Below are 22,326 nucleotides of genomic sequence, written 5' to 3'. Positions count from 1 at the left end.
AACTTGCATCAGGTTTAGTTTATTGGGATCCCCTTTAACTACTGCACATACAGCAGCTACTCTTCCTGTGGTCCACACAAAACGTACAAATACTAGCTACATTTGACACTTTATATGAACCAAAAAAGTATGTGTGGAAACAGTGAAACTACAATCTGTTGGCTGGTGGCTATTCAGCAAGAGTGATTTTCTGTGTTTCAGAAACAGGTAACTAGTAGGTAGACGTGGGCAAGTCTTTGTGGATATAGCTAACATACAACCACAGCTAGCTATTTTATAAGAACAAAAAGTATTGCTGCCAGCCAGAAAAGTGAAGATGGCGACAATTGCACCGGAAGTTATGCAGTGCACCATACTGAATTTGAATTTTCTAAGTTGTGCTAACAGTTGAGGAGCTGGCTACAAGGTAGCACACGATTTGGCTATGCTTTGTTAAATTGCTATATTTTTCAATACACACTTTAGTATTTGTCGGGTACGAAGGCCAGTGTGCAAGAATGTAGCTTGCTAGAGAACGTTGCAATAATGCCGATATATTGAGGTGAGTTTCATTTGTCCGTTTGCAAAGTGGTCCAGTTAAACGTGGCTATCTAGCATTTCCAACGGCTAGCTAGCTATCCATTTGACGTCATTTAAAATTAGATGCAGAATATGCCATCGAATTTTTATTTAAAGTGTTGGAAAGATAGCTATCAGTTAATTTATGTTGCGCGGAAGCGACCAATGAGTTTATGGTCTCACAATGTTATCTAACGTAGGTATTTAGTAAGTTAGCTCGCTAACTATATCTCTATATTGTTTGTTTAGCTAACGTTAGCTGACTACAGACTGCGGGCTCAATACAAGTTATGTTCAAGAGGCTAGGCAGTTAGCCAAGGCCAATGGACAGCTTGAAGACATGCAGCTGCTAGCTTTAACTAACTAGCTGATCAACGTGTTTCTTAACACAAAAATATAGATTGAACCTAAATAGAAGATACAGTGGGTTGTGTATGAAATGAATAGCTAACGTTAACATCCATTCTTGCGCTTTTTTTCCCCCTGCAGATTTTGTCTTTTGAATATGACCTCGTTACCGTCACCCCAGCAGTACACAGCATCAAGCTCAGCATGCAACATATTACCTGGTGATGGGAGTCAGGTGAGTTTATTTACACCGATTTATTTATTCTCATGAGCATGGCCTTATTTCTATTACAGCCTATTGGATGACTGTCGTTCATATTCCATTCACCCAGTTCAATGTAACATCCATAGGTTTAGGCTACCACATGATACTCAAATTTTCCCTATACCAGTCATGAAGTTGCTACAACCTGGCCTTTGAAAGAACGCTTACAACATAGGTGCACACTGGTCGAGAGAAATTTGAGGTGACCGACAGTGGCATATTCAATACCGCCTTGCACACTCTTGGATCTAGCTGATCTAGGGTGTAGTCATTAGTCCAACAGTTGCAAACAAGAGTTTCTATTGGACACATCCAGGTATGTTTATTTTTGTTTCGTTTGCTCCTGTTTAAGAAAAGTTTTACAGCAAAATCAGCGGAATGAATGCATGCCTTATCACACGTAAACCCTGTTCACTTTCATAGTAGCCACGTTGTATTCCTTCGCATCTATGCGCTCTCCTGCTCTCACCTTTTCCCTTGGCTTGTGGACTTAAATGGACAACACATCTGCTGTATGTGACCAAGCCAAACCATATCATAACCACTACACACAGCCTACATCGTTGTCACCATTATTTGCTAAAGTAACGTCATAGTCAACATAGCTAATAGAACTAATGCGTTAAACCCCCTACAATCATGCAGTAACCTTAGTGTACAGTCAGTTAGCAGTTATAACCAGTTTAGCAGTTACACCGTCAGCCACCGGTGGCAATAAAATTGTAAATCCTTACCTTGACTTGGAAGAGTTCCAGTGTTGTGTTGGGTAGACATACCCAACTAGCTAACATAGCATTCCTCTGTTTGAGTAGGCTAAGCTAGCTAGCTGTGAGAGAGAAAAAATGACGAAATACACATTTCTGTTGAATGCATTCAGTTATGCAATTGACTAGGTATCCCCCTTTCCCAGCTCATCCATCTTTCACCATCACCTCTATCTCTCTTTGTGTTCAAGAAAACAACAGACATATGCATCTCTCTCTCTCTGGCATCTCCAAAACTGTTAAACTATTATCTTTCTCTCTCTGAGTCCACTACTCACCATATTTTATGCACTGCAGTATTAGCTACCTATAGCTTATTCTTTCAGTTTTCTATTTTTTTAATTTAACCAGGTAGGCCAGTTGAGAAGAAGTTCTCATTTACAACTGAGACCTGGCCAAGATAGAGCAAAGCAGTGCGACACAAACAACAGAGTTACACATGGGATAAACAAACGTACAGTCAATAACACAATAGAAAAGTCTATATACAGTGTTTGCAAATTTAGTAAGATTAGGGAGATAAGGCAATAAATAGGCCATAGTGGTGAAATAATTACAATTTAGCAATTAAACACTGTGATAGATGTGCAGAAGATGAATGTGCAAGTAGAGATACTGGGGTGTAAAGAAAAATAAATAACATGGGGATGAGGTAGTTGGGTGGGCTATTTACAGATGGGCTATGTACAGGTGCAATGATCGGTAAGCTGCTCTGCCAGCTGATGCTTAAAGTTAGTGAGGGAGATATAAGTCTCCAGCTTCAGTGATTTTTGCAATTCGTTCCAGTACCGTGTAAGTCTATGGAAGGTGGGGAGAACCATGAGCCTCTTATGTTTTGTATTGAAGTCAGTGTACCTAGAGGAGGATGGAAGCTAGCTGTCCTCCGGCTACACCATGGCGCTACCCTACATTATTTGCTGATGTGAATATATTTAGTATAGTTTTGTCTAAAAAGGATAAACTTTTAAAACATTTTTATGAAATTCATTGAGGATGGTCCTCCCCTTCCTCCTCTGAGGAACTTCCATTGATGTTGACCTAAGTCACAACGACATTAACCACAACCTTTGTACAGAGAATATATCTGGTCCTGTTAAGGCTAATGCATGGTTCTGTCTGTGGCAGGTGCAGCCCAAAGCCCCTCTCCTGCAGATTCTGCGTGTGGCTGGAGCCCAGGAGGACATCTTTACCCTCAAGGAGGTGAGTGGATACAGTTGGCATGGTAACAGCCCTATAAGATAAAAGCTATATTGCACTTATTAAAACGTATGTTCACAAACTGTGTGTATCAGGTGATGCACTACCTGGGCCAGTACATCATGGGGAAGCAGTTGTATGATAAACAGAGGCAGCACATAGTGCACTGTCAGGACGACCCACTGGGAGAGCTACTGGAGGTCGAGAGCTTCTCCGTCAAAAACCCCAGGTGAGCGCACTCGCACACCCACAGGCTCATGCTCAGTACACATTATTCTTACACTGTACATAACACGCTTATGCTGTATACTTAACACATAAGCTCAAGTCTACATGTGTCCTATTTTGCAGTCCAGTCTACGAGATGCTGAAGAAGTATTTAGTTGTGCTGAGTTGTTCAGGTAAGTGATCGTTGCTTGTGAGATTTCCATTTAAAAAAATCAAATTTGATGCATTTGAATATGATCCTGGCTGAAACAGGTGAAAGACTAATGCAATGCTGCTTTGTCTGGATTGAGTGTGGGATGATTGTTGATAAGAAATCAATTTACATATTTTCTCTTTTTCCTCACGTGTACAGTCAAATCATCTACTTATAGGGTCTTAATGAATGTTGAAGCTTTAAGATTGATGGTTTTACCAACCAGTGAAGAATCAGTCTCTGTATTGCCTTCTACTCTATAAGCTCAGTCTTGCTGGTTGGAGGTGAAAGGTGTGCATGTGTAAACTGTAGACCTGGAGCTCTCTCGATGTGTAAACTGTAGACCTGGAGCTCTCTCGATGTGTAAACTGTAGACCTGGAGCTCTCTCGATGTGTAAACTGTAGACCTGGAGCTCTCTCGATGTGTAAACTGTAGACCTGGAGCTCTCTCGATGTGTAAACTGTAGACCTGGAGCTCTCTCGATGTGTAAACTGTAGACCTGGAGCTCTCTCGATGTGTAAACTGTAGACCTGGAGCTCTCTCGATGTGGAGGTGTTTAACTCCTCATTTGCCCTGCAGAATTCTTCAAAGAAACCAGAGCTGCAGTGTACCTATAGTGTTATAGGGTGTGTGTCAGTGTGTGTGTGCGGAGTGTGTTAATTAAAGGGCAGGGTGTGTTTTGTGTGTTACTGTATCTCATTCTAAAACACAGACGCTGCAGAGAGTCTTTCTGTGGGCCGTGAGTGTGTAGAGGGCGGAGTGGAGGACCGCGGTCAGGTAAAGCTGAAGCATGGTGCTCAGGAGAAACAGGGACCCTCAAGCCCACTACCTCACCACACACAACCCCCCCCAGGGTAGCTCAATCCGTCAGTCTCTTCAAAATGTAATGAGCCATGCGCGCAGCTTCATTGTTAAGATATCAATTGTTCTGGCCAACTGATTTTGTGGTCTTTAACGACATTATCAAAGCTGGAATACAATCAACTGATTTTAAAATGATTAGTTGCATTGAGAATGTAGAGCAGTTGATTGATTTTCCCAAGTTTATTGAGCCAGTAGCTTGTGTGTTGTGAGGGGAGGGGAGGGCCACTGTCTTCGCAGGTGTTTATGTGTACAGAGTGGCACCGTCTCTGTACATCCCCATCTCTGGCCTGGCCTGGTGGAGTTCTAACACAACACTGCCGGACCCACCAGCACCACTCAGAGCATGGGGGGCAGAGTCACTGTCTCTGTCTGTCTCAGAGTTCTCTTCTCTGCCCCAAACCTGCTGGAGGAACACAGCTCCTGATCCAGTCTCGGTTCAAACACCCACTCCCCCATCTACCCCATCCTCTCTCTACCTGCCCCTTCCCCAAACTTCTCAAACTTGCCCCTCCACGCAATATCTGCCATCTCTTTCTTCCACCGAAACAACAAACCCCACTTCCCCTTCTTCCTAACACCCAAACTGCCCTTTGCCCCCTTCACCAACACCACAATGGCTTCTTACCCCAACACCTCTTGTTTCCACTTAGCATTAGTTGCCTCTAGGCCAGTTGTGGATATGGGAGTTTACCGTGAGATATGACTAGAGAAGAATTCATTAATGAAAGAATGTTGATCATATGGATAGTGATCAATGGGTTTGTAATTATCTGTGACTGCAACTTTTGTTGAGAAGAGGCATGCAGAAATCACTGACTGATATTATAAATTAAAAATATAAATTCCCTCAGTCTTTGTGTATTGCAATTTGAAAAATAAAGATAATATGGGAGGACTGGCTCCTCTTCGTCAAGAAATGCATGCAGATCAATTAAAGATGTAGTCACTTGTCATCGAATCACGGCAGCGTGTTGAATAGTATTCCAACTATTGTGTGATCATGGAAGATTGAGCACTGCAACTGCGGTGTGGTGTGGTGTGTCCATACTAATGCTTGTCTGGTTCATGCACACACAAACACCAAGCATGTAGGATTTCAGATTAATTTAGGCAGATTGTAGTCAGTCACTCTCTTGTCTCCTTTCATTTTCAACCTTTCTCTGAATGTGTGTGGCTCTGTTGCCCCGTCTGTCCTTATGTGGCCCTCCATTGCCCCAGTACCCATGGATCTATTCCACTGACCACTAGGCCGTGCTGTGAAGGAGCTGTGGTTTCGCCAAGTGCCCAGTTTCTGCTCTGTTATCTGATTTGGCTCTCCTCCTCCCCTCCTACTTGTGTAGGTGTGTGGGGGCGTGGCCAAGGCGGGCCTGGTTGTGGCCAGTGACGAGGCCCTCCCCATGCAGACCCCGTCTCAGAGACGACCCCGGGAGCCTGACGAAGGTAAACTCACTCACATGGCTATATATAACTGCTATATTATTTGAGTCCCAACCCCCCTGTGGTCCCTCAGACTCTTTAGATGGCTTGCCCCAGTCGGCCTGCAAACGGCCCAAGCTTGATGTCACACTAGACGAGTGGGACCTCTCAGGACTGCCCTGGTGGTTTCTGGGTAATCTGCGTAACAACTACAGTCGCAGAAGCAACGGCTCTACGGACATCCACACTAATCAAGTAAGAAAATATGCTGTTTACTATAGTCAGTTTATTTGCTTGTCAAGGTGATAAACTCAGGGAACATAGTCATACAGTGATGAGATCACACACATCCTGACTGAGGGATCAGCTGTCTCCTGCGCAGGATGAAGACACAGCGATCGTGTCGGACACGACGGACGACCTGTGGTTCCTGACGGAGGGGGGAAGTGAACAGGTGAGCGTGGAAATGAAGGAGGCCGTGCTGGAAGAAGGGAGTGGAGGAGAAGGAGAGCCGCCACCTGAAGAGGAGGGAGGAGGAAAAGAGAAGGCTGATAAGGAGGTAGAACTGTTCTCCTGTCGTCTCTATGTTGAGTGGTACATAAACAATGATATGTTCTCTTTATAGCTCTTGTACTATGGAGTATTATTTTAGACTATAGCTAGGTTCAATTCACATTGTATTGGTCACATACACCTATTTAGCAGATGTTATTGCGGGTGTAGCGTAATGCTTGTGTTCCTAGCTCAGTGCAGTAATATCTAACATTACACAGAATCTAGAAGTAAAAGAATGGAATATAGAAATATTAGGATGAACAATGTATGAGTGGCATTGACTAGAGTACAATATATACACATGAAATTAGTAAAACAGTATGTTACCTTATTAAAGTGACCAGTGATTCTATGTACATAGGGCAGCAGCCTCTAAGGTGCAGGTTTGAGTGACTGAGTGGTAACCGGCTAGTGACTAAGTGCTGTGCGGGGTACTGGGTGGAAGCCGGCTAGTGATGCCTATTTAAGTCTATGGCCTTGAGATGGACGCTATTTTTCAGTCTCTCGGTCCCAGATTTGATGCACCTGTACTGACCTCGCCTTCTGGATGATACCGGGATGAATGTCCTTGATGATCTTTTTGGCCTTCCTGTGACATTGGGTGCTGTAGGTGTCCTGGGGGGCAGGCAGTGTGCCCCCGGTGATAAGTTGGGCAGACTGCACCACTCTCTGGAGAGCCCTGCGGTTGTGGGCGGTGCAGTTGCCGTACCAGGTGGAGATGCAGCCCTACAGAATCCTCTCAATGGTGTATCTGTAAAAGTTTGAGGGTCTTAGCGGCCAAGCTGAATTTCTTCGGCCTCCTGAGATTAAGAGGCGCTGTTGCACCTTCACCACACTGTCTGTGTGGGTGGATCATTTCAGATTGTCAGTGACGTATGTGTACGCCGTGGAACTTTAAGCTTTTCACCTTTTGCACTGCGGTCCCGTGGATTGGCACGTGCTCCCTCTGCTGTCTACGATCAGCACCACTCCTCCAGGGCCCTCACCTCCTCCCTGTAGGCTGTCTCATCATTGTTGGTAATCAGGCCTACTACTGCAAACTTGATGATTGAGTTGGAGGTGTGCGTGGCCACACAGTCATGGGGGAACAGGGAGTACATGGGAGGGTCCCTGTGTTGAGAATTAGCGTAGTGGTGTTGTTTTCTACCTTCACCACCTGAGGGCGGCCCATCAGGAAGTCCAGGACCCAGTTGCACAGGGCGGGGTTCAGACCCAGGGCCCCAAGCTTAATGATGAGCTTGGAGGGTACTATGGTGTTGAAGGCTGAACTGTAGTCAATGAACAGCGTTCTTACATAGGTATTCATCTTGTCCAGATGGCAGTTATCTTTGCTTTTATTGGGTACAGGAGCAATGGTGGACATCATGAAGGAAGTGGGGACAGCAGACTGGGATAGGGAGAAATTTGAATAAACACTCCAGCCAGCTGGTCTGCGCGTGCTCTGAGGGATCCCGTCTGGGCCGGCAGCCTTACGAAGGTTAACACAATTAAATGACTTACTCACGCCGGCCACGGAGAACTAAAGCCCACAGTCCTGGAAAGCAGGCCGCTTTGGTGGCACTGTGTTATCCTCAAAGCTGGCAAAGAAGGTGTTTAGCTTGTCCGGGAGCAAGACTTCAGTGTCTGTGACATGGCTGGTTTTCCCTTTGTAATCCATGATTGTCTGGAGTCCCTGCCACATACAGTACCAGTCAAAAGTTTGGACACCTACTCTGTAGGTTTTTCCTTAATTCAAGGGTTTTCTTTAATTTTTTCTACATTGTAGAATAATAGTGAAGACATCAAAACTAGGAAATAACATATAGAATCCATGTAACCAAAAGTGTTAAACAAATTAAAATTGATTTGAAATTTGAAATTCTTCAAAGTAGCCACCTTTTGCCTTGACAGCTTTGCACACTTCTGGCATTCTCTCAACCAGTTTCATGAGGTAATCACCTTGAATGTTTTTCCAATAGTCTTGAAGGAGTTGACACACATGCTGAGCACATGTTGGCTGCTTTTCCTTCACTCTGCGGTCCAACTCATCCCAAACCATCTCAATCGGGTTGAGGTCGTGTGGTTGTGGAGGCCAGGTCATCTGATGCAGCACTCCATCACTCTCTTTCTTGGTCAAATAGACCTTATACAGCCTGAAGGTGTTTGGGTCATTGTCCTGTTGAAAAACAAATGAAAGACCGCTGTACCACTTGGGAGTCATGGGACTAAGGCATGGCAGCTCAGTGCTAGAGGCGTCACTACAGACCCTGGTTCGATTCTAGGCTGTATCACAACCGGCCATGATTGGGAGTCCCATAGTGCGGTGCAAAATTGGCCCAGCGTTGTTAGGGTTTGGCCGGGGTAGACCGTCATTGTAAATAAGAATTTGTTCTTAACTGACTTGCCTAGTTAAATAAAACTAAAACTAAGTGCAAACCAGATGGGATGGCGTATGGCTGCAGAATGCTGTGGTAGCCATACTGGTTAGGTGTGCCTTGAATTCTAAATAAATCAGGGTCACCAGCAAAGCATCATCACACCACCACCTCCATGCTTCACGGTGGGAACCACACATGCGGCAATCATCCGTTCACTTACTCTTCATCTCAAATTTGGACTCATCAGACCAAAGAACAGATTTCCACCGGTCTAATGTCCATTTCTCGTGTTTCTTGGCCCAGGCAAGTTTCTTCCTCATATTGGTGTCCTTTAGTTGTGGTTTCTTTGTAGCAATTCGACCATGAAGGCCTGATTCATGCAATCTCCTCTAACAATTGATGTGTCTGTTACTTGAACTCTGCAAAGCATTTATTTGGGCTGCAATCTGAGATGTAATTAATTACAGATGTCTGAGGCTGGTAACTACTGAACTTATCCTCGGCAGCAGAGGTACCTCTGGGTCTTCTTTCCCTGTGGCGGTCCTCATGAGAGCCAGTTTCATCATAGCTCTTTTTTGCGACTGCACTTGAAGAAACTTTCAAAGTACTTGACATTTTGCTGATTGACTGATCTTCGTGATGGACTGTCGTTTCTCTTTGCTTATTTGAGATGTTCTTGCCATAATATGGACTTAATCTTTTACCAAATAGGGCTATCTTCTGTATATGTTGGCTCAAACACATAGAAAAGGAAAGAAATTCCACAAATTCACTTTTTACAAGGCACACCTGTTAATTGAAATGCATTCCAGGTGACTACCTCATGAAGCTGGTTGAGAGAATGCCAAGTGTGTAAAGCTGTCATCAAGACAAAGGGTGGCTACTTTGGCAAATCTCAAATATATTTTGATTTGTTGAACACTTTTTTTTTTTGCTTACTTCATGATATTTCATAGTTTTGATGTCTTCACTATTATTCTACAATGAAGAAAATAGTAAAAATAAAGAAAAACCCTGGAATGAGCAGGTGTCCAAACTTTTGACGGGAACTGTGTCTGAACCGTTGAATTGTGTTTCCACTTTGTCTCTACTGACATTTTGCCTGTTTGATTGCCTTACGGAGGGCAAAACTGTCCTGTTTGATTGCCTTACGGAGGGCAAAACTGTCCTGTTTGATTGCCTTACGGAGGGCAAAACTGTCCTGTTTGATTGCCTTACGGAGGGCAAAACTGTCCTGTTTGATTGCCTTACGGAGGGCAAAACTGTCCTGTTTGATTGCCTTACGGAGGGCAAAACTGTCCTGTTTGATTGCCTTACGGAGGGCAAAACTGTCCTGTTTGATTGCCTTACGGAGGGCAAAACTGTCCTGTTTGATTGCCTTACGGAGGGCAAAACTGTCCTGTTTGAATTCGACCATGTTCCCTGTCACCTTGCGGTGGTTTGCCCTTTCAGTTTTGCGCGGATGCTGCCATCTACCCATGTTTTTTTGGTTTAGGTCGATTTCCATCCGATTAGCGACAGATTTCCACGCAAATATTCATAAAGAAAATATGCAGTAATGACGTGATGACGTAGTGCACACAATGTACTTTTTTTTTCAAGTTTTCATTTACCAAATAAAAATCTAAAGTTTCCATCGTATTTTCAAATCATAGTTTTCAGCTGATAGTTTTGTCACAAACTGTTGCGTTAAATAGCAAATGTATTTATTTTATTTAACTAAATGTTCCTACTGTGGTCTTGGTACGTGCACTCTAGCCAACAGTTCCCAGATACAGTGTGGGTAGGCTTATCTTTATGACGAGGCTATTATGGATAAGACAAAGACTATTTGTAGTTGTAAAACGGTGGTCAGGCATCGATTATCATGTCACCAGAATAGGACCCTCAATATTTATTGGAAAGAGACCTCAAGCTCATCACTGTGCGCTTTCACCACCCTGTGAAGTTCACAACTTATTTAATCTGCAGCCTATGAAACTGCCTTGGTTTCCCAAGATGTAGTGGGAGGACTAGGGCTGTTGCGTGACTGTATTACCGCCACACCGGCAGTCATCAAATTCCATGTGACAGTTTAGTCACGGTAATTAGGCTTCTTCAAGCTCTGATGCTGCTGCTGGTCATTAGTAGCCTACCAAACTTGCTAACTGCTTGGTACTCAGCACTATTGTCCCTCTAATCACTCTGACGTCAATGCAAATGTAATCGAAAATTGAATCCAACACTTCATGAGAGCCCATGTTGCGGCACATTTCTATAGGCTATGCGCGAGAAAACAGAGTGATGGCCTCTACTAAAAAGAGAATTCCAACAGCCTTCTATAGCCTACTATATTTATTTCTCAACTTTCCTAATATTAAGCACTTTGCTTTTATTTACAACTAGAATATAGCCTACTTCGCTGGCATGAAAATGAACCATGCAAAAAGTGTTCTTGATTTAAACTATATAAGTGCATAGATTACGTGTTTTTCCCCCGCTGCCCCTGTTTCGATACAGGTGCATGATAATGGTCCATTCTAAATCAAAACGAATTTCACACATTATTTAGTATATGTAAAGACAAGATTAAATCATTAATAGGCTGATATTGTCACCCATCAGACTATCACTTGTGAATGATGCTCAGCATAAGAAACAATACCTTTTGTTTGCGACTTTGTCGAATTATAGTTGCGTACCTCATGTAGCCTAGCCCATAAGCCTGTATGTTTTGATATAAGTTTTGTATCACAACTAAAGTGGCCAAATACATTTTAAGAATTTGTCACATTAATCTGCTTTACAAGGGGTGTAGAGCCTAACTGGCATACATAAGCAGTGTTTCACCATAAAAATGCACCTTTATAATAAAAGCATTACATGCATAATTTAATTTGCGGTCACTTTTGATAATGGTGTGTTCCGCTAATGGAACATTCGCGCTTATAGCCTACTGCCATGTGCGTATTGCTGCGCTTATAATGTGAAGAAATAGCCTGATAGTTTATAAACATTTTAAGCTTAAAGTTCTGATCTATTGCTTCAGCCACATTGCGTAGAAAATGTTTTTTGATGCTAGTTGTTGTATTAATTTGGTATCTATCACATCCCACAACTGTCCCAGACTGTTTGGAATATTTATTTCTCGCACAGAATAGAATAGGTCGACTTTTGTACTCTTTTTGTACTAGTTGATTGACATAGTGCTAGTGCTTTTGCTGTACGTTAGGCCTACTCATCTTGTAGGGCTGACGAAAAGTACATGTGGATAGTTCTTCCAATATCCACCTCGGAATTGGATAAGGACGTGTGCAGTTGCGTCCCCGATGTGTCTGTCTTCACTTGTAGCCTGTGAGAAAGACCTGATCACGTGATGGAGAGCCATGTGTATGGGATGGAGATTCGGAGCGCACAGCACTCAGGCAGAAGGGCACAACGGCCACTGGCCGCCAAAGGCATGGATTTTTTTAGGGCACATTACAGCTACACAAAGGGGATGCCACCGTGAAAATCTAGGCGTTATCAAGTGCTTGTCAAATTGTGACTGGTGTGTGTACAGCCTGCACAAAAAACAAAGCCTTTTCAAGATACTTTTTTCCAAATCATCATTAGTCGCATCATGCAGCCTTACAATGTATTAAAAATCCAAACATATAGCCCGTTTGTAGAACAACTAAAGTTACATTAATAACTCTAAATTAAGCCTATAGGAATATCTATTTCTTTAACCGCTCAACACAGAATAGCCACGTGAGCACTCCATCAAATAGTTTGGAGAAAATAGACTTTCTATTTTGTACAGCTTTGTTCAATTGTATTCTTCATATTAGAAAATAATGCCACAGAATTCTAAGCAAATTGTGTCTGCTAAATGAACTAGTGTAGCCCACAGCCAGATGACACAGCCAGATCAGGGCCAAAGATAAGGACAACTCAGAATATGCTATTCTGTTCTTCTGAAATAGACATGCTTCTTTACACCTGTCTAAAATAAATAATGGATTTATTTTGTTGGTGTAGGCTATATTACATGGATTTATTAGACTTTTTAAAATGTAGCTGTTCCAAAGGTCTACATCAGTGGCTTGTGTGGAAGCCAGGAGATGCTAAAGGTTTTTGTTAATTAACGGTCTATTACTGTGAGACCGACAGTTACTTGCTTGACAATCACTGGCTGACAAAATGTCATGACCGCCACAGCCCTAGGGAGGACCACACACCAGATCACGTGACTTTACTTCCATAGGATGGTTATTACATCAATATTGGCGCATAAAAACTGTATGTAAACGTAGTTTGACTGATTAGTGTCTCTCTTCTCTCCTCAGATGCAGGAGGAGCCAGATGAGGACTCTCAGTGTCTGAGTGATGATACGGATATAGAGATCTCTACACAGGTCCGTCTCCATCTCTGTTTTCCATCTTTTTGTCTCGATCTCTCTTTCGCTCTACTTTGTCTCCCTCGATCTGACTGTCTCTGCCTCTGTCTCGCATGACGCTGCTAGTTCCTTATAGCTAGCTACCTCTTGTCTAACACTCTAACTCTCTCAGGATGCATGGCAGTGTACAGAGTGCAGGAAGTACAACTCTCCTCTCCAGCGCTACTGCGTACGCTGCTGGGCTCTACGCAAGAACTGGTACAAAGACGTCCCACGGTTGGTCCACTCACTTTCCGTCCCTGACATCCCAGCATGCAGTTCTCTGGCCCCGCGAGATGACGACGATGAGGAGGAAAGCGACACAGGCATCGACGTCCCAGACTGCCTCAGGACCGTGTCTGACCCCGTCATCCTGCCCTCACACTCCACCCCTGACCGCCTGCTGCCCCCCGGGGTTCCAGGGAAAGGCAAGGGTCCTAGGCCGCGAGGCCTTCCCAGGGAGGAGCAGCTCTCTGGGGGAGAGAGTCAGGAAAGCCTGGGGATGGAAGTAGAGGTTAGGCCCGAGGCTCTGTTGGAGCCTTGTAAGCTGTGTCGGATGCGTCCGCGTAACGGGAGTATTATACACGGCCGCACGGCTCACCTGCTAACCTGCTTCACCTGCGCCAGGAAGCTGCACAAGTTCCACGCTCCATGTCCCGGCTGTGGACAGATCATACAGAAGGTTATAAAGACATTCATAGCCTGAGAGGATTGGAACACACAGATGTAATACACACAGATGTAATGTACAAGGTTATTTAAAATTGGAACAAGACACAATCACTTGCATCAAAAGCCACTCATACGCCCCAGAGATACACCGAGTAAAGCACTTAAAAGAGCATGTTCCCTTTTGCTCTCTGTTGTCTTGTATTGCTTGTATCACACTGCCTCTGAGCTATGGCGCTAGTAATGGAAGGTACAAATCCAGCAATGTGTTTCTTGAAGTATCCAACTATATAGTTATCTCTGTGCCACATTTCATGAAAGTCATTTGCTACTCAATGTAACATCATAGGTATTTATTTATTTGAGGGCCAAGCAGCACTGTACATAACTTTGACGACAACGATATGTGAGACTTAAGTTTTTGTTCCCGACGGAAGACCTGTTGACATTTGTTTCCTATTGGCCACTGTTGTAAGTGTCCAGAAAAAGCTTTCTGCCGGTTGTCAGGCTGCTGACGTGTTTGCTGCCATACACTATATTTTATCCCTTAAAGACCGGTCTTCTCTCCCTAGGTAAAGATGATGGGAAGCTAGCTTCACACTGGCTGACTACTTCTCCAGTGAGAGCAGATTAATTCTCATTGCCCTGTATATTCATGGAGCCTCAGTGCTTTGGTGGTCCTCCTCTTCTCCTGTTTAGTTCTTTGTTTTTCTTAAATCATTTCTCTGCAGCGTTTTTTTTTTTGTTGTGTGCTCTTGGAAAACAGACAAGGTGGATCGAAAGGAGATTTTCGATACATACTCTACATTTTTGCTGATTTATTGACCACATTTTGGTTGAAAGGCCTATTTTCAAGATAAGTCAATAAGAAACATCTCCTTTAGATCCCCTTGTCATTGTTTTTCAATAGTATACATACCCCCAGGGAGAAGTCTTTACCCTGCAGTGCTGATCAGAATGCTTTGTTGTCTTACTGTCCTTGTACTCACAATGCAAGTGAATGTACTCCACAGAGAACTTTTGCCTCTTTTCAAAGGCTAGTTAGTAAAAAGTAGTTCATATTAATGATAATAACCAGTCTGAAATATAGTTGAAGAGTCACATCTATAGCCCTCAATGTAGAGTTATTGTAAATTAGCCCATCTCAATAAGGAAATACTTTGGTGTATGTGGACACCCCTTCAAATTAGTAGATTTAGTTATTTCACTGTTGAGATCAGTGACTTTCAACGTGGCACCTTCATAAGATGCCACCTTTACAACTAGTCAGTTTGTAAAATTTCTGCCCTGCTAGAGCTGCCCCGGTCAACTGTAAGTGCTGTTATTGCGAAGTGGGAACATCTAGGAGCAACAACGGCTCAGCTGTGAAGTGGTAGGCCACACAAGCTCACAGAATGGGACCACCGAGTACTATAGCACGTAAAAATTGTTTGTCCTTGGTTGTAACACACACTACTAAATTCCAAACTGCCTCTGGAAGCAACTTCAGCCCAAAAACTGTTCGTCTGGAGCTTCATGAAATTGGTTTCCATGGCCGAGCAGCTGCACACAAGCCTAAGATTACCATGTGCAATGCCAAGCATCGGCTGGAGTGGTGTAAAACTTGCCGCCATTGTACTCTGGAGCAGTGGAAACGCTTTCTCTGGTGTGATGAATCACACTTCACCATCTGGTAGTCCGACTGACGAATCTGGGTTCAGCGGATGACAGGAGAACACTACCTGCCAGAATGCATCGTGCCTACGGTGAAGTTTCGTGGAGGAGGAATATTGGTCTGGGACGGTTATTATTTTTTATGGCTGGGGCTAGGCCCCTTAGTTCCAGTTTAGAGATCTTAACGCTCCAATGACATTCTAGAAGTTTCTGTGCTTCCAACATTTTGGCAAAAGTTTGGGGAATGCCCTTTGCTGTTTTATCATAACAATGCACCGTGCACGGAGCGAGGTCCATACAGCAATGGTTTGTCGAGATCAGTGTGGAAGAACTTGACTGGCTTGCACAGAGCCCTGACCTCAACCCCATCAACACCTTTGGAATGAATTGGAACGCCGACTGCGAGCCAGGCCTAATCGTCAAACATCAGTCCCCAACCTCACTAATGCTCTTGTGGCTGAATGGAAGCAAGTCCCCGCAGCAATGTTCCAACATCTAGTGGAAATCCTTCGCAGAAGAGTGGAAGCTGTTAGAGCAGCGAAGGGGGGACCAACTCCATATTAATGCCTGTGATTCTGGAATGAGATGTTCAGCGAGCAGCTGTCCACATACTTCTGGTTATGTAGTGTACCTACGTGCAAGGGCTGCCATTTTTCCTTTCCAGACCATTATTTACTTTTCAGTCTTAAATATGAATACTAAAATATTCACAATCGCCAATTTTCTTAAATTCTAGTTCTGCTCGCTTGAATTTCTCCATTTTAGTGCAGTGATTTTGGCAATTTCTTTAGACCTCTTCCTGTTTTAGGTGTTGTGCTTGATATTAGAAGTATTTGTGACCCTTTAATTCCTCCCCAAATATGTTTTTACGATTTTTGTTAACCTCTTCCAATATCCTACATTTTAAATCAGATTAATGAGTGTTGGGACAGTAAGTATGGAGTTGTACACCACTACACAGAATACAGGCCGCCTGCTAAGCCTTATCACCTGTGCTAAGTTTGCCCCTTGATAATTAGAAGAAATAAAACATTAAAGCGGCAATTACAGTTGAAACAATAACAAAGTGTTTTCCCCGCCTCTGTTTCTGGGGGATTGGGCGGGAGAAATGGAACCGCTCACATTCATATACGGAGCTATGGCTGCTAAGGCCTGACCATCTATGATATCAAAATAATAGTTTTAACAATGTTTTGAGGCGATACAGTGCCTGTTTAAATTGACTTTGTTTACCAACATTTAACTAAATCAGTTCTTTTTGGGGTTCTGATGGGGTACAGTTAAACAAACTAAGCTAATGAGATATTTAAGTTAGTATTCAAAAATCAAAACAACTGCAGATTGTCCCTTTTTTTAAAGGGAGGACTAAAGGTAAAATATAAAATGACTATCTTAAGGTGTGAATAAAGCTATATAGGTGGTAAAACATTTTTTGTTTTTTTTAGCTTTGCTATTTCTAGATGCAAACTTTGCACAGGTGGAAATGCACGGTAATACAATACTCATAGTAATACTCAGGCTCTTTTGTTTCTGGGGGCCAATAGTGTTTCCTCTAAGGTAGAAAGAGGTGTGGGGTTTTCCTGATGATGGTGCATATGAGTGTGCTTGTTGACTTTTGTTTAAGGGAAGCGTTTCACTGCCAAACGTAATGATTGGTTTTTGCTTGTTTGTGTGTTATGTAAATTTGTTTTTGGTTTTAATTGATATTGGTTCTGCATTTATTTGCTTTAAGATGTATTGTTCCTGTGTGTACAATGCTGTTTTCTGTTATGCTTTTGTGAAGGTCCTGAAGGGCAGGCTGCAGGCAGGTGACCTGTAACAAAGTGACCTGTCCTCTCCTGTCTCTCTACTGCTTGTAACAGACACTGTCAGGTCTACTCTGAAACATGAACATGCACTTGTACAGAGAGCTCTTTATTCCTTGTCCTAGCTGTGTTCTGCCTGACTGAAGGGAATGATGGCCTACCTTCCACCACTGTTCAGCTCTTTACTTGTACTTATCCCCTCTGCCTCCAGGTGGTGCTCGATAGCAGTGGTTCTCAGTGCTCCAAGAGCACTGTTGCAGCTGAATAGTATTAAACATGTTATAATCTACATAGCATATGGTTGATTAGTGTGAGACTAAACCCAGCACTGTGCTGGTGAGAGAATTATACTAGCAATGTGTATTAAAGCTATATTAGATATGCTATATTGTAAAGGAACCCTGCTTTGATCCCCTTGTATTGCCCTACTCATAAGCCACCGAGCTCTACGAACTATCTAACATGGAGGAACATCAGAATGTGTCATTGTTGTGGTTGTTGAATACTGAGAAAGGCACCAAATTCGAAAAGATGTGATGAGCATGAATGCAACAGAACATTCCAGAAGAACATGGTACACCCAATATGGCCTCATGTCGTGGAACATTGCTTTGAATTGGAATGTTAGTTCTGCTCATTCTAATTATGTTTGTAGTGCTGTATTATGAATAAAGTAACAAGTCCAACTAATTGTGTAGGACTACTGTTATTTTGTCATGTCTGTTTATTACAGTTTGGTAGGAGTACAGAATGACTCACATTATCATTGGATAATTCTCTTGCTCTGACATGTGCATACACACAATAAACCTGTTGATGTACAGTATCTGCTGTATGTGGAGTGCTTTTAGGCTGAATAATAAGTCCTTGTATGACAGTCCAGCTGTCCTGTACTCTCTCCTTCATGACAGCCCCCCCCCCCTGTCCGTCTGTGCAACATCTCTTTAGTTACTTCTCACACTCCACTTAACCTCACTAATTGCCATTATGAAGTGTTTAATAAAAGTGTGTTTTCTGAGTCCCAAAATAAATCCCCACCAGGTCGCATGGGCACTTCCATAGGGAGGTTTTCTGTTGGAAAGTTCCCTCTGTGGAGAGACTCCTCAATACTGACAGTCCCAGATGGGTAGACTATTCCAGAACAAAAGACATGGGCTAGCGAGACCTCCGCTATTAAAAACTGACTTGGTTTTGACCAACCAAATTTCATTTGACTTTGTCAGAAAACACAGCAAAATACGTGTGAGGATTTCTTTTAAAGCATTGTTTGTGAAAAATAGTAAAGTGGAGGTACACTACATGACCAAAAGTATGTGGACACCTGCTTGTCAAACATCTCATTGCAAAATCATGGGCATTAATATGGAGCTGGTCCCCCTTTTTTTGCTGCTATAACAGCCTCCACTCTTATGGGAAGGCTTTCCACTAGATGTTGGAGCATTGCTGCGGGGACTTGCTTGCGTTCAGCCACAAGCATTAGTGAGGCTGGGCACTGATGATGTGCGATTAGGCCTGGCTCACAGTTGGCGTTCCAATTCATCACAAAGGTGTTCGATGGGATTGAGGTCAGGGCTCTGTGCAGGCCAGTCAAGTTATTCCACACCGATCTCGACAAGCCATTTCTGTATGGAACTCGCTTTGTGCACGGGGGGTATTGTCATCCTGAAACAGGAAAGGGCCTTCCCCAAACTGTTGCCACAAGTTGGAAGCACATAATCGTCTAGAACGTCATTGTATGCTGTAGCGTTAAGATCTCCTTTCACTGGAACTAAGGGGCCTAGCCCGAACCATGGAAAAATAGCCCCAGATCATTATTCCTCCTCCACTAAACTTTACAGTTGGCAGTATGCATTGGGGCAGGTAGCATTCCCCTGGCATCCGCCAAACCCAGATTTGTTCGTCGGACTACCAGATGGTGAAGCGTGATTCATCACTCCAGAGAACGTATTTCCACTCCTCCAGAGACCAATGGCGGCGAGCTTTACACCACTCCAGCCGTTGCTTGGCATTGCGCATGGTGATCTTAGGCTTGTGTGTGGCTGCTTGGCCATGGAAACCCCTTTCATGAAGCTCCTGATGAGCAGTTATTGTGCTGAAGTTGCTTCCAGAGGCACGTTGGAACTCGTTAGTGAGTGTTGCAACCTACCAACTTTTTTACGTGCTTCAGCACTCAACAGTCCCGTTCTGTGAGCTTGTGTGGCCTACCACTTTGCGGCTTACCCGTTTTTGCTCCTAGACGTTTCCAGCTCACAATAACAGCACTTACAGTTCATCAGGGCAGCTCTAGCAATACTTTGAAGGGGTGTCCACATACCTTTTCACAGCACTGTATATGTAAAAGTATTTGCCCCCTTTCTAATTTTCTTTACTTGGTGGTGGTGGTGCGATGGTTTGGGGATGCTTTGCTGCCTCAGGACCTGGATGACTTGCCTTAATAGAAGGGACCATGAATGTATCAGAGTGTATGTATCTGCTCTATATCAGATAATTCTACAGGAGAATGTCAGGCCATCCGTCTGTGAGCTGAAGCTGAAGTGCAGCTGGGTCATGCAGCAAGACAATGATCCAAAACACAATCATGTCTACATGAAAATAGTTAAAAAGCAACACATTTGAAGTTTTGGAATGGCCTAGTCAAAGTCCAGACCTAATCCCAATTGAGATGTTGTGGCAAGACTTGAAATGAGCAGTTCATGCTTGAAAACAAAATCCACAAATGTTGCTGAGTTAAAGTAGTTTTGCATGCAAGAGTGGGCCAAAATTCCTCCACAGCCACGTGAGAGACTGATCAACAACTACAGGAAGCGTTAGTTTGGAGTCATTTCATCTAAAGGTGGCACAACCACTTATTGAGTATAAAGGCTAATTTACTTTTTCACACAGAGGAATTGGGTGTAGCATAACTTGGTTAATTAAATAAATACAATAAGCATAATTTTTTTTTGTTATTTGTAACCTCAGGTTCCATTTATCTAATATTCGGTTTTGGTTGAAGATCTGATAACATTCAGTATCAAGAATATGCAAAAATCGAGAAAATCAGAAAGGGGGAAAATATGTTTTCACAGCACTGTATAGTGTAGCTTCTGTGAAGTTACCTTCCCTGACACCTGTAGTAACTCAACCTGGAACCTAATAGTAGCAGAGCCTTTCTGACTTCGTTGGAGTGCGGTTTGTGCATGGAATGGAATGTGGGTTGGTACAAGAGAAAGGTATGGCAGCACAGTGACATGGCACCAATGGCAGTTCCAGAATGCTGTGGGCTCAGGAGTAGAAGGGGCTCTACATGTTGCTATGACTACAGAGTGACCATCCCAACATCCCAGAATAACCCCGCCACATTCCCCACTCACCCCCACTACGAGCAACAAACTGGGTCACCGCTGCAATACTTCCTGTTGAAAGCAGATATAATGTCCCCAGCCCAGACTGAAAACAAGCCCTCCATCTAGCCCATAACCCTAATCTGAAGGGAGCAGACAGGTGTGGGAGGTATGGAGGAAACTCTACTTAGCCTTCTATCAGTCTTGAGGTAGGATGTCAGAGCGGGCAACCAAGTTGAGGCCGGTTGGAAGTTTAGCGAAGGAAGGATACAGTCGGGTTAAATTGGGAATTCAGAGACCCTAGCCATTAGCTTAACACTAACCCTAGCTTGATGTCCACACCCCAGCTCAACCCTTACCCTAGCCATTAGCCTAACCCTAACCCTAGCTTGATGTCCACACCACAGCTTAACCCTTACCCTAGCCATTAGCTTAACACTAACCCTAGCTTGATGTCCACACCACAGCTTAACCCTTACCCTAGCCATTAGCTTAACACTAACCCTAGCTTGATGTCCACACCACAGCTTAACCCTTACCCTAGCCATTAGCCTAACCCTAACCCTAGCTTGATGTCCACACCCCAGCTCAACCCTTACCCTAGCCATTAGCCTAACCCTAAACCTAGCTTGAAGTCCACACCCCAGCTCAACCCTTACCCTAGCCATTAGCCTAACCCTAACCCTAGCTTGATGTCCACACCACAGCTTAACCCTTACCCTAGCCATTAGCCTAACCCTAACCCTAACTTGATGTCCACACCCCAGCTTAACCCTTACTCTAGCCATTAGCCTAACCCTAGCTTCAACCACAAGCCAAACTCTAGCCTCTTCTCCTTTCTTCCAACTCAACAGGATAGGAAAAAGTAATATGTGGCTTACGTATTGGGAATTAACTTTCACCTGGTCATTTCTTTCAACTAAATGCAGATTAACGAAAGGAGATAAGGACAGCAAGCCAGCTTACATTATTTGAGATAGAGCTTCTGTGTCCTTGGTGCTGTTGGTTGTGTGGAGTATGGAGACTGGAGACTCCCCCCAGTCTGCATTCCCCTGGACCAGCGGTCCCAGTCTGTTTACTCCCTGCTCGGCTGTTTGTGTCTCTGTGTCTTTAACTGGATTTGTGGAACCAGGAGCTCTCTGCTCTCTCAACTCGTTTCTCAGAAACACACACATGAACACACACACTCACATCCACTTTCTCTCTATTGTCTCCGGCTATTTGGTCGCTCCAGTAACCAGGCCGCTAAATTTGTCCCAATGCTGAGAGAGGTCACTGGAGCCTGAGATAAACAGAGAGAAAGAGGGAGGAGAGGAGAGAGAGGTGAAAGGGGGCAACAGAGAGAGAGAGGTGTAAGGGGAATACATGGGAAGGGGGAAAGAGAGGGAAGGAGAGATGAAGTGAGGGAGAAAGGGAGATAGAGAGAGTTTGGGTCCCTACTTTCCCTGTAAGAACTGGGTCTGGGAGTGGGTTAGCTTTCCTTTCCTACCTTTCCGGATGTGGAATTGGAGCTGAAATGGGACCAATGCACACATAGTTTCCACATAACAATCTACTACAACCTTGCAACTTTACTCTGCATGGGTATACAGTTAACACACAAAGATACTGGAAACACTGACAAAATTCATGAACTTTCTTTAAGGTTCGATAAACACATTATGGTTCAGAATAGTCTACCTTATAGGTGCTAAACTCAGTAGCGTTCACACTATGATAATAATATTCAT

The 22,326-nt window shown here is 43.7% G+C and overlaps 1 protein-coding gene and 1 long non-coding RNA gene across 3 annotated transcripts; one reads left to right on the top strand and one right to left on the bottom strand.

The window, feature by feature from the left end:
- The first annotated feature begins 300 nt into the window (after positions 1-300).
- On the top strand, positions 301-15,661 carry mdm4 (MDM4 regulator of p53). Of its 2 annotated transcripts, none has more exons than XM_021609807.2 (11): positions 301-541; positions 1,048-1,141; positions 3,061-3,135; positions 3,228-3,361; positions 3,484-3,533; positions 4,267-4,331; positions 5,759-5,858; positions 5,929-6,089; positions 6,202-6,393; positions 13,057-13,125; positions 13,280-15,661. In XM_021609807.2, exons 2-11 carry the CDS (start codon positions 1,064-1,066, stop codon positions 13,850-13,852), a joined length of 1,497 nt encoding a protein of 498 aa, XP_021465482.2. In that variant the 5' UTR covers positions 301-541; positions 1,048-1,063; the 3' UTR covers positions 13,853-15,661. The 2 variants fall into 2 exon arrangements, with proteins under 2 accessions (XP_021465482.2, XP_021465483.2); XM_021609808.2 differs by having other exon boundaries at positions 302-541; positions 6,217-6,393.
- LOC110528029 lies at positions 13,504-21,923 on the bottom strand. The gene is made up of 3 exons (XR_002474181.2): positions 21,563-21,923; positions 13,748-13,806; positions 13,504-13,642 (listed from the first exon to the last, which is right to left on the bottom strand). It is a non-coding gene; the product is annotated as an uncharacterized LOC110528029 (long non-coding RNA).
- Between the last annotated feature and the right edge of the window lie 403 nt (positions 21,924-22,326).

The sequence above is a fragment of the Oncorhynchus mykiss genome, chromosome 7 (assembly GCF_013265735.2).
Source record: "Oncorhynchus mykiss isolate Arlee chromosome 7, USDA_OmykA_1.1, whole genome shotgun sequence".
NCBI lineage: Eukaryota > Metazoa > Chordata > Actinopteri > Salmoniformes > Salmonidae > Oncorhynchus > Oncorhynchus mykiss.
The sequence above is the reverse complement of the archived record's forward strand: the minus strand, read 5'-3'. Positions and strand labels throughout refer to the sequence as shown.

What these genes read in the sequence shown, in the direction of transcription:
- mdm4 (XM_021609807.2), top strand. Translation starts at nt 1,064, where the DNA reads ATGACCTCGTTACCGTCACCCCAGCAGTACACAGCATCAAGCTCAGCA. An exon ending in TACCTGGTGATGGGAGTCAG is followed by an intron (nt 1,142 to 3,060) that starts GTGAGTTTATTT and finishes TGTCTGTGGCAG; the next exon opens with GTGCAGCCCAAAGCCCCTCT. An exon ending in AAGAGAAGGCTGATAAGGAG is followed by an intron (nt 6,394 to 13,056) that starts GTAGAACTGTTC and finishes TTCTCTCCTCAG; the next exon opens with ATGCAGGAGGAGCCAGATGA.